Consider the following 12,376-nt stretch of genomic DNA (forward strand, 5'->3'; position numbering starts at 1 on the left):
GAACAATTTTTCGTTCGATCGTTTGATCGAACTATTTGCGGTAAATCCTTCGACTTCGATATTCGAAGTCGAAGGATTTCCGTTCGACAGTCGAATATCGAGGGTTAATTAACCCTCGATATTCGACCCATAGTAAATGGGCCTCTAAGTCTACTAGAAAATCATGTAAACATTAAATAGACCCAATAAGATGAATTTGCCTCCAATAAGGATTAAGTATATCTTAGTTGGGATCAAGTACAAGCTACTGTTTTATTATTAAGAGAAAAAGGAAATAATTGTTAAATTTTGTATTACTGGATTAAAATGGAGTTTATGGGAGAAGGCCTTTCCGTAATTCGGATCTTTCTGGATAACGGGTTTCCGGATAACTAATCTAGCTTTGGAATGCTTGGCACCTGGGTATCATGTTCTGAGGCAGGAACCCTGAGACTGCAAGGAAAACAAACCCTTTGGTGAGCCCTGGGGGGACAGGTCTTCACCAATGCACTTTTGGGGCCCCAAGAATTCAGGGCAGGCAGCAAACAATCAACGTCAGGAGCCAATAACCAGGAGATCGAACAGGAACTAAAAGCCAGAAACAGGACCGTAAGAACACAGAGCCAGCTTTGGCAATGTAAGTAGGTAAAAATGGCCTTTTAAATTCAAAACTGGTGCCAAAGTGATGTTGCACTGTGCATCAGAGCGCGCTCTGTATTGTGAGGTCACTCATGCACTTGGATGCACATTCGCATCAGGACGATGTACACGCATGTCACGTGTGCAAATCTGATTGCACCAAGGGGCTGGAAAATCTAGAGATAAACTATAAATTTTTTCAACAAAAAATTAAAATTAATCTGGCCAAGCCTATATGAACCAAGGACTGACTGCATGTGTTAGTAGAGTCCATATGATTTGTCAGGCCATGCCGGGGTTCACAAATATTGTAATTGAAAATATAAAAGTTGCTGGAACTGAAGACCTTTTCTGCAGGAGTTAAACCTTTACATGTTCAGTAAATTAAGAAACACTGATCTAAAGGAACTCATGAGCCGGAGAGAGAATGTGGCTGTTGGAATTAAAAGGGGTTGTTCACCTTTGAGTTAATTTTTAGTATAATGTAGAGAGTGATATTCTGAGTAGTGATTGGCAAATTTATTCCCCAGGCATGGATTTGCGGCAAAATGTCTGCGTTTCGCTGCCCTCGAATGTTTTCGCAAAACTATGGTGAAAATTCGCAGATGAGAAATTTGCTGCAACAAATAAAAAATTGTTGCGTGTTAGAAATGTTGCGGCATAAATATTGTCGCGCGTCATATTATTCAGATGCCCATTGACTTTAATGCTTTTGGACAAAATAGCCGCGCGTATAGAAATTGAGGCTCGTGTCAAGATTGTCGTGCGTCAAAATAATTTTGATGCGCAACAATCTTGGCACGACTTCAATGTGTTTTGCAAATATTTTGCAGTTTTGCAAATTTTTTCGCAGGACAGATTTGTCCATCACTAATCTGAGACAATTTGCAATCAGGGTTAATTTTTTATAATTTGTGGTTTTTGCGTTATTTAGCTTTTTATTCAACAGCTCCCCAGTTTGCAGTTTCAGCAATCTGGTTGCTAAGGTCCAAATTACCCTAGCAACCATGCACTGATTTAAATAAGAGACTGTAATACGAATAAGAGAGGGCCTAGATAAAAAGGTGAGTAATTCAAAGTAGCAATGACAATAAATGTGTAGCCATACAGAGCATTTGTTTTTAGATGGGACCCCCATTCGAAAGCTGGAAAGAGTTAGAAAAAGAAGGCAAATCATTTAAAAACTATACAAAAATAAATAATAGAAATGCTGTCTCAGATACAGCACAATATTAGTCAATGGAAAAATACAAATGAGTACACACTACTGCAGCTTGAATAAGAATAACAACTTTGCTCTAGTTCATTTTTGTCTTCGTGATCTTTTTGATATAAAGTATTAAAGGTATTTTTCACCTTTAAATTCACTGTTAGTATGATGTAGAGAGGGACATTCCACTTATACTAATTTTCACTGTTTTATCATTTGTGGTTTTTGAGTTATGTAGCCTTTTATTCAGAAATTCTCCAATTTGCATTTCAGCAATCCGGTTGCTAGGGTCCAAATTACTTTAGCAACCATGTACTGATTTAAATAAGAGATTGGAATATACAGTATATAGGAGAGGCCTGAATGGAAAGATGAGTAATGAAAAGTAGCAATAACAATATATTTGTAGCCTTACGGAGAATTTGCTTTTAGATGGGGTCAGTGACCTGAAAGCTGGAAAGAGTCAAAAGAAGAAGACCCCCCTAAGGCACGAAATGCGTAAGGCTTTGCTGTGATGTTGTTCTGCTAAATAAATACTTTTTAACTACATCAACCCAAGGAGTGTGGGCTGGTATGTGCCAGCCCTTTATAATCTACTTCCAAATAATTTAAAAACTATAAAAAAAATGAAGGCCAATTGAAAAGCTGCTTAGAATTAGCCATTCTCTAAAGAGGACTCCAAGGGGCAGATTTATCATGGGTCGAATTTTCGAGGGTTAATAAACCTTCGAATTCGACCCTCGAAGTTAAATCCTTCGAATTCGAATATCGAATTCAAAGGATTTAGCGCAAATGCTGCGATCGAAGTAAAAATCGAACGATTCGAACGATTTTAAGCGATCGATCGAACGATTTTTATTCGATCAAAAAAATGTTAGAAAAGTGCTGGGGAAGGTCCCCATAGGCTAACATTACACCTCGGTAGGTTTAAAGTGGCGAAGTATGTAGTTTTTAAAGAGACAGTACTTCGACTATCGAATGGTCGAATAGTCGAACGATTTTTACTTGGAATCGTTCAATTCATTCGATTCGATCGAATTCGATCGAATATGACCCAGTCGATGGTCGAAGTACCCAAAAAAATACTTTGAAATTTGAATTTTTTTTCATTCGAATCCTTCATTCGAGCTTAGTAAATCTGCCCCCTAGTATATGCATGCCATTGTGGAAAACATGGTCATTTTAAACACTTTTGCTATACCTTAAGCTTAGAGAGAAACAAACTGAAGCGGGAATCTGGGACGGAAGAAACGCTTCTGGTTTTCTGCTTGTGCAAGTGTGGGCGAGGCAATGATTTTAATGTAAGTATTGCAGTGATCTAACGGAAATGTCTGGTCTTAATATAATTCTCATTATATTGATGTTCTGCAGTGAGTTTACTGGCATGTTTGGGGTTAATGTTGTGCTTATTATTCATTTTTTTGTACTGAATTTACAGGCATGCCTGGGGTTTATATAGCTCTCATTATCCATTTTTTTGTAGTCATCTTAATGCAATGCTTAATATTCCATTTTATAGAGCTCTTGGTATAATTATATAGTTACATACTGTAGTTAATTTGGGTTATAAAAGGCAATAGTCCATCAAGTTTAACCCCTCAAGATGATATGGGTGCCCCAGAAACATTATCACTATGTGACCCTGCTCCCGTGGGACTGAATTTAATTACTCTTTACAAAGTGAACCATTTTTATTATAAACGGTCTCTGTTCAGCAAATAATTGCTTCCCTTTGTACCTGCACAAACATTCATACCCACCCGATATAGATTTTCCTGAAGATTATACTGCACAGACCCTTTACTTATACATCAGCTGCCCTGGCAAAATGATGTCTGTATAACAACAACATGATATTTACCATTGTGTATTTGACTATAATCTAGTTCATCCTTCTACTGGTGTCTATATCCCATTCACAAGGGAAAGGGGATACACTGGACAGGAAAGTACAGGAAAGATCACTGTGTGAAAGAGAGATCATTTTACTCTAAGTAGTTCATAAAACTTTTTATATCCCATCTGACTGATATACTCCAGGGAGTGCAGTGCAAATGATACATGTTGCCTTTGTGTGCAGAGGTGTGGATAGTGGATACCCCTCAACCTCTAGAAATTTGCCTGACACTTTGCATTTGGCAGCAGAGAAGTCACACAGCCGCCTTCCCTTTGCTCTAATGGATCTACCCAGTACCTTTCTACTTCTGCTTGTGGTCACTGCCATTGACCTGTGTCTCTCCCAGGAACCCGTTATTGAGGGTAAGTAGCAACAAATATGTCAATAAAAGGGCACCCAATCTGATTATAAATGGGTATTAAAGCAATATCACATCAAGAATTTAACAAATAATGATTAGGCTGGAGACAGTAGGCATGGGCAGTGAAAGATGAGTAATAAAAAGTAGCAGCAATGATAAAATGGTAGCCTTAGGGTCTGGCCACACGGGCAGATTCGGCCAGGCAACAAATCTTCTCTTCTTCGAGGTGACTAATCTCCCCGATCTGCCTTCTGCCGGCTAAAATGAAAATCGCCTGGGAGCAGGCACTTGGAGCACTTAGTTTTCCAAAGTCGCACGTAATTGCCTCACGAGGAAACTTCGGCGACTTCAGAAAACGAAGAGCTCCGAGTGCCTGCCCCCAGGCGATTTTCATTTTAGCCGGCAGAAGGCAGATCGGGGAGATTAGTCGTGGTGAAGAAGAGGAGATCTGTCGCCTGGCGACTAATCTCCCTGAATCTACCCGTGTGGCCAAACCCTTACAGAGCATTTGTTTTTATATGGGGTCACTGACCCCCATTTGAAAGCTGGAAAGAGTCAGAAGAAGAAGGCAAATAATTCATAACTAAAAAGAATTTAAAAAATGAAGGCCGATTTTAAAAGTTGCTTAGAATTAGCTATTCTTTTAACATACTTAGGGGATTATTTATCAAAGTTCAAAATTATCTCAATATTTTATGCTACAAGCTCTGATCAAATCCGCTCGGGTTTTTTACGCTTATTTATTATTACATTTTCCTGAAAATTTGCTTTGCGGGAAAAAATCTGATTTTCACGATTTTTTTTATTTTTTCATCCGATTTTCACAATTTTTTCGGATTTTTCACCCGAAAACTCAGATTTCTAATGCTTTTTTGCCCAAAAACTCAGAAAACTTAGGGGTATTGCACAAAACCCAGCGCACATCAAAAAATCATTGGGACTTCTCCCATTGACTTATATGCAACCTCGACAGGTCTGAGATGCCAGATTTTCCGATTCTGACTTTTGCATCCTCAGGGTTTAATAAATTCCGAAAAATTTGTGATTTTTTAAAAGTCAGATTTTATAAAACAAAAATTCAGAATTTTAGAGTTTAGTAAATAACCCCCTAAAAAGTTAACTTAAAAGTGAACCACCTTTTTGACAGGTATAGTACAATGCTGATCCAGACACTTTCCCCCATATGTAATAAAAAATCTGCTTTCTGCTGATTGGTGCCTTTAATTACATAACCCCATTTGTCTATTGCCACCTTGATTCTAGCAGGAAATTCTACATCTCTGTCCCCAAATCCCAGATACCCTCAGATTTAATTTTGTTTGCCGTTTTCTAAGCCGGCTAGATGTTACTTTTCTTTATTTTGCCCTTCTTTGACTTTTTGATGTCCAGCGAAATATTAATTTATACTTAGACTATGTTATACTTGTATGTTTGCGTTAAATCTCTAAAAGAGGATTGGGTCATTAAAAGAGACAGCCCTTAACTAATGTTTCAGTGTTCAATTGTTAATTTTTATTATTGAATCCCACCAAGCCTTTTCTTCTTGGGTCTCATGGTTTACTGTTCTTTTTCTTATAGATTATTCCCTCTACTTACTGTATATTATCTCTTCTAATATTTGCAGATCGTGCCAAACCTGGAGAATGTCCATTGGAGGGTAATGGGATCTACTTTGATCCGCCTTGCACGAAAGACGTTGATTGTCCAGGCAGCCTCAAATGTTGTGAAACTTCAAATGGGATTAGCTGCTTTCCTCCAAGCTTCAGTAAGTTAACATTCACCATTCTAAAATGAATTACTATTCATTAGTAATTACTATTAATTACTATGTTCATAAATGTCACTCCACCAACTGTAGGAGCTGCTGTTTTTGCATTTACTGCATTGAGCCATCACTTTGCATAACAGACTTACCCCAAATTCACATTCATAGCAAAGAGACCTATAGTATTTATCTGTATGAAACCATTTAAAACTAAACTGTATATCATCTATCTATCTATCTGTCTGTCTGTCTGTCTGTCTGTCTATATGTTTTCCTTTGTTTTTGCTATGTTTAGAGCTCTAACCTTTGGCATGAAGCATAATACAAAGGAAAATGTAACAAATAGCCAATCACAGACCTTGTTTTGCACCCCCGGGGACTTTTTTCATGCTTGTGTTGTTCCCCATTTTTTACATTTGAATGTGGCTCATGGTTAAAAATGGTTGGGGACAATGTCTAGTGATGGGCGAATTTATTCGCCAGGCGCGAATTCGCGGCGAATTTGCGCGATTCGCGGCAGGCGAATAAATTCGCGAAACGCCCGCGAAAATTCGGCGAAAAAATTCGCCGGCGTCAAAAACGGGCGCCGGCGTCGAAAAAACGGGCGCTGGCGTCAAAAACGGGCGCCGGCGTCAAAAACGAGACGCCGGCGGCGTTTCGCGAATTTATGCGCCGTTTCGCGAATTTCGCGCAAAATTCGCCCATCACTAACAATATCCCCTCTAATTCCTCCTTCAAATTCTCTTGTGTGCACATTACTTAAAAACTGTGTGCTCAGGATAAGAATACATGTGAAATTTTGTGTTTTCACACAAAATTCATAGTGCACTGGCTTCAACATTTGTGTGTGCATGGAAGAACACACAGCTTAGAGGGAAAATTGGTTGGGGACCCCTGATCTTGACCCTCCATAAAGACTAGAAGGGTGTCAAGGTGACTAGGCAGTGGGGCGGCATGGAGGTCTGCTCTCAGGTAGAAGAAGGGCCCAGATTCCCCTGGAGAGTGGTGATTACCCCAGGCACATATATATGGGTCCCTCAGAGCACAAGCTAGATAATGGCAAAATAAAGAAACACTGCGGTCCCTTACAGACTTATATTGTTCTGCAAAGGGTCTGTGGGATACTGTGCATAGTAAGATACTATGATGTTACAGCTTATATGATCACTGTTTACTGTTGTTGGCATTGAATTTCAGCTCCCAGCATCCACAAAGAGCCTGTCAAGTCATGTCAAGATTTGTAATTCAATACCAACTGGATTTGAATAATGAGGTCCCGCATAGGTTACTTTATTTAAATATGCTGTTGAGATACACATCACTAGAAGAAATATGCAGTGTCATGCTCTCATGCACTAGATAAGTTGACTAAAGGAGTAAAAAAATAATAATTTGCCTACAATGCAAACATGTCAATTAAAAATAAATTTGGATAAGTAAAGATTCCCAAAATAATACAAAAGCAAAAAGTCGTCACAGATAATTTTGAGATAATCTTGCCTCGGGGGGGGGGCTTTAACAATGATCAAATATAGGGTATGAGTAACAAGGCATAGTAAGTAGGGCTATTTTTAATTTTAACATTTTGTGCAGATTTAGGCATTTTGGACTCTCTTTTAAGAATCTATTTGCTTATCTCTCCTTGTTCTGCATGTTATTTCTGAGCAGAGCTAAATGTTTCTTGCTTTTTTACTAGGAAGTCCATGTCGAGGAGATTTTGACTGTCCAGAGACACTGAAGTGCTCAGAGGGAAACTGTATCAGTGACATTGATTACATCAACTCACCCACCACAGTGAGTATATACATTTCTATAAGCCAAAGTTTCTAAAATAATACCTACAATAACAGGACATGGGACTGAGCAGTCCCAAACCCCTTCAGTTGGCACTACTAGAAATTGGGGGAAGTCATTCCTTGGACCTCAATTTGAACAGAGGTGATAGGAAACTTGACATTGCGCTTATTTGCGTTAAACTTATAAGAAAACCCTAAGGTCTTCAACCCCCACTGATATGAAGTTCTCCACTGTGTTCTTTGTTCTCCTTGAAGGCTGAATCCAGAGTGGACCATGACCAACGACTAGGTAATTAAATATTATACAGTGAGAGGCAGCACATACTGGCATCATAAGTACATTGTACAATGAGGTGCAGTTCATAATGGAACCCCTAAACACATTATACAGCCAGAAGCAGCAAGAACTGGCACCCTGAGCACATTACATAGTGGGAAGCAGTAGGTATGGGCACCCAAAGCACATAATAAAATATATGTATTAGTACAGTGTCCATGAGAATAAAATGATCCCAGATATAATGGTTCAGTGACTTCAATGACCTTCAGCATGCAACGATACTGTGGGCCTAGCATACTGTACTGTGGACCCATTATATAACGGTACAGTGGTCCCCAGTGTGTGATAGACTGGTGTTTAAGGGCATACAATGGTAGACTGACCACAATACACTATAGTGCACTTAGCCCCACCATATAATGGTACAGTGGTTACAAATATATAAAAGTACAGTAACCCCCTTGCATAAAACTGTACAGTGGCCTCCAACATTAATTCAGGTATGGGATCTGTTATGCTGAAATCTGTTATCCAGAAAGTCCTTAAAGTGATACTGACACTAAAAAAACAACTCTTCAAAGTATTAATGTACATTAAATGTTACTTATAGGTAATTGTAAGGGGAAAAACTTACCCTGGTGGTCTAGGGGTGTGGCGGGCACGCCCGCCGCGCCATCAGCGGGGACACCCGCCGCGGCGCTCCAGCGCCATCTAGTCCCCCTAAGGGCGCGCGTGCCTCCATGTCTCTTAAAGGCGCAGGCGTGCTGGCGTGATGACGCCAGCACGGAATGGCGCCAAATTTAAATGTATAAATAGCCTGAAAGGGCTTCCAGACTTTGCCCGTGATAGGTTTTGTTCCTGGTGCCTTGTACCTTGTGCTGAAAAGCTTCTAGTCTGTTTGATTACTGTGTTTGACCCTGCCTGGCTGTTTGACTACTCTGATCTCTGGAACCTGACCCTTGCCTGAAACCGACCTCGATTCTGCTTAACCCTCCTGATTGACGTTCTTGTTTGACCTCTGCCTGTTATTTGACTCCAATTCTGCCTCATCCCATCTGATTGATTATCCGGTTTTGACCCTTGCCTGCCTGACGATTCTAGCTAACTGCCTGCCTCGACCCGACCAGTCTGACCACGAATCTGTCTTATCCTGTTGTACCGCGACCTTCGGCCTAACTCACTTTAACAACTGTCGTGCCCCTTTGCTTGCCAGAACTCCTCGCCTTGCTCCTCTCGAAAAGTCCAGGTGGCATCTGAGTATGCTGAGGGCTCCTCCCGAAGCCAAAGGCGGTCACACTACTGGTGAAGCCGAGCCGAGACCAGGGAGCTTGGTACTAGTTCTGGTTTAGGGTGCTGACCGTGCTGATATGGCTGCATTTTATAAGTGTTACTTGAAGTTCCTAAAGCTGACAGTTTTGCCAACTTGACTGTCCCTTCTCAACCTACTACTGTGTAAATATGGCAGCCCCTTCATACAGGAACATGGGGGATCAGATAAGTAGTGTAAAAAGCATTGGGCAAATACTTTCATGGCAAATGTATAAATAGCATGCAACGACAATGTTATGATAAATATAAAACAAAGGTTTAATTTCTGGTGTCAGTGTCACTTTAATAACATTTTAATCCAATAATGCAAGTTTTTAAAATATTATTTCCTTTTTCTCTGTAATAATAAAACAGTACCTTGTACTGGATCCAAATAAAGATATAATTAATCCTTATTGGAGGCATTATTATTGGGTTTAATTAATGTTAACATTTTGTTTTTTAGTAGACTTAAGGTATAAAGATCCAAATTAATACAGAAAGACCCCTTAACTGGAAAATCCCAGGTCCCTAGCATTCTGGATAACACGTCCCATACCTGTAATATACTAACACCCAATATACAATAGAACAGTGTGGGTAAACAGTGACATTATAGACTCCCCCCACACAAGGAAATCTGTCTGTCTGGTGGGTGTCATTTGGTGGTGGTCACAGGTCCAGTAAGTATAAAAAATGAAGCCTTAGGGGTCTCCTAGGAACCCCAGTCATTTCCCGATTTGCACCCCTCACACATTAGCCCAGTCCAATTGACTAGGAAGGATCTAAATGTTTCTGTGTTTTTTCTCCTCCCAGATTAGTAATAACTGAGTCACGACAGGAAAGAAGACAACACTTAAAATGATCCCTAATCTCATGGACCAACCCAGTTAAATGTAGTTGAAAATAAAGCATATAAATAAAAAAAATTTAAAAAAAAGACATTGTTTGTTTAATGTGTTTGTTTTGTCATTACTAATATACTCAGAATTTTATTTATTCGCTTTTATTATTTTTGTATTGCAATGCATCGCATGCCATTACTATTGCTATTGCTAATACTATATTGGGCTGGCTGGGGGAGGCGTGTAGGTGTCCATTTTCCCGCCCCCTACTGTACATACCCCTCCCTGATATGTCATTCAGTGTTAGCTCTTGAGCCACTTTGTGCTTTTGCACCAGTCCCCGGTTGTATCGAAATGACCCATTGAAGCTGCTATGAGCCTTGGGAAATATGGATAAGATGGCAAGTTCCCCATGTATTATTTCCAAAACAGGAGCACCAGTCGTCCAGGGAATAAAGTTAGTGATTTAATACCCTGGAGTGTACTTCACATAATGGCGTCCCCAAAAGCGTATTAGCCTTTCCTTTCTTTGAACCTGCCCATATGTGTTTGGGCTGTGGAAGAAGACAAACACACCAAGAGGAAACATATACAAATAATGCCTTGATCCAAATAAAATCATGAACCCCATGCATGGGCTGATTTTCATTAAGGCTTGGGGAAGTCTCCCTTACTGAATGGTTAAAAACAAGCTCTGCTATAGAAACCAGCAGCACTCTGATTGGAGCTTTCACCTTGAAGCTTCTCCAATCAGAGCACAGCTCTTCTTACAGACTGTAAAATGTACCAATAACAGAAGTGGGCGGGCCTGTGGAGACCCTACAAACCAAAGGCACGATAGAAGAGAAGGCACTGCAGTAGTGATGTGCCGGCCGGCCTGATACCTGAGTAGGGTTGCCACCCGCACGTTTTTTTAACGGCCTAGCTGGAAAAAAACCTGCCAAGGCCGGGGCCGGTATTATAAATTTACTGGCTGGTAAATTTGTAATACCCTAAACGCCCCCAATTCGCTCAGAACTTACCTTTTTTCAGCCTTCTGGTCATCGTGCGATGTTGCTCCGCCCTCTTTGCTTCATGTTACATGTCTCCACCCCCTTTTTCATCACAGACTGCCCCCTTTTGTTCCAGCCCCCCCCCCACCACCGGCTAGTAAAAGTTGAGGGACCCACGGGCCTGGTGGGTTCGGGCCGACCTCGCACTCCTCTTCGCGGGTGGCGGGGCGAGGAGAGCAGGAGAAGAGCTCAACCCGCACCCGCCCACCACCCGTGAAGAGGAGTGCGAGGTCTGCCTGAAACCGTCCAAACTGGGGTCCCGCGGGTATCAGGCCAGCCCGCACAATCACTACTACAGTGCCTTCCTTCTGCCTTTTGTGACCTTATCGGCAGGGTGGGTCACCGCAAGTCTATAAAAGGAACCCAGAAGTCTGATGTGGGCAGGCGCGGGCTGAGGGAGGACGGGTTATGGTAGGGTGAGGGTTGGGAAAAACCCAACCCGCACATTACTACACTGCAGATAAGACAGATCTGTAAACTTTACCCGCTTTCATCACCTACTCCAGCAGCTTTTGCCCCGCTAAAACACAGGTACTGTAAAGTTTTTGAGGGCTGAGGTCAACTTAAATCAACTGCTTCACCAGCTGAAATTAAACATCATTCATACCTCAGTCACCCTTGTCTCAGTCTCACATTAACCCTTTAACCTGAAAAAGAAAATTTTGCTTTTAGGGTTGGGGTTTACACGTGTAGTTTTTCCCTTGTTAGTTCAATTTGTGTGTGTTCAGGGTAAGTCCTTATGACACTGCGTGACTGGGAAACATATAATTAACTAAAAGGGTTAACACACAGGGCTGAAGGTAATATGAAAAGAAAGGCAGATTAATACAGTGCATGGCTAGAAGGGAACAACGTGAAGACAAACATAAAAGACAGAAGAGAATGCAGAAGTAGTTGAGAGTAACATAAATGGAAGAACATAATTCTAAATGGCAGAGGCTTGTAGGGAAAATTAACTAAATGGAGTCAGGCCAAAAGACCAAAAAGACCAATAGGAAGCAAGGGAAGAGGAATATATTTGTACGTCTACTGTATGTCAAGAAAAATACCCTATATTGTATTTCAGAATGTATGACCATGTATGGGCATACGGTCACACATAAAACCATTGTGTGAGGCCATTGTAATTGAAATTAGCACTTAATTTATTCTGCTACAGTATGTGTTTTGCATTTGCATTGCCAGACACGAATTCTCCACAAGTGAACTCATTCGCGAAACTGTGGTGACAATTCGCCGGCGAA

The 12,376-nt window shown here is 40.8% G+C and overlaps 1 protein-coding gene across 1 annotated transcript; it reads left to right on the forward strand.

The window, feature by feature from the left end:
• Positions 1–3,898: 3,898 nt before the first annotated feature.
• On the forward strand, positions 3,899–10,175 carry LOC108696965 (waprin-Phi3). Its single transcript, XM_018226666.2, has 4 exons — positions 3,899–4,087; positions 5,711–5,851; positions 7,548–7,645; positions 10,052–10,175. Exons 1-4 carry the CDS (start codon positions 4,006–4,008, stop codon positions 10,064–10,066), a joined length of 336 nt encoding a protein of 111 aa, XP_018082155.1. The 5' UTR covers positions 3,899–4,005; the 3' UTR covers positions 10,067–10,175.
• The last annotated feature ends 2,201 nt before the right edge of the window (positions 10,176–12,376 follow it).

This window comes from Xenopus laevis, chromosome 7L, assembly GCF_017654675.1.
Source record: "Xenopus laevis strain J_2021 chromosome 7L, Xenopus_laevis_v10.1, whole genome shotgun sequence".
Classification (NCBI taxonomy): domain Eukaryota; kingdom Metazoa; phylum Chordata; class Amphibia; order Anura; family Pipidae; genus Xenopus; species Xenopus laevis.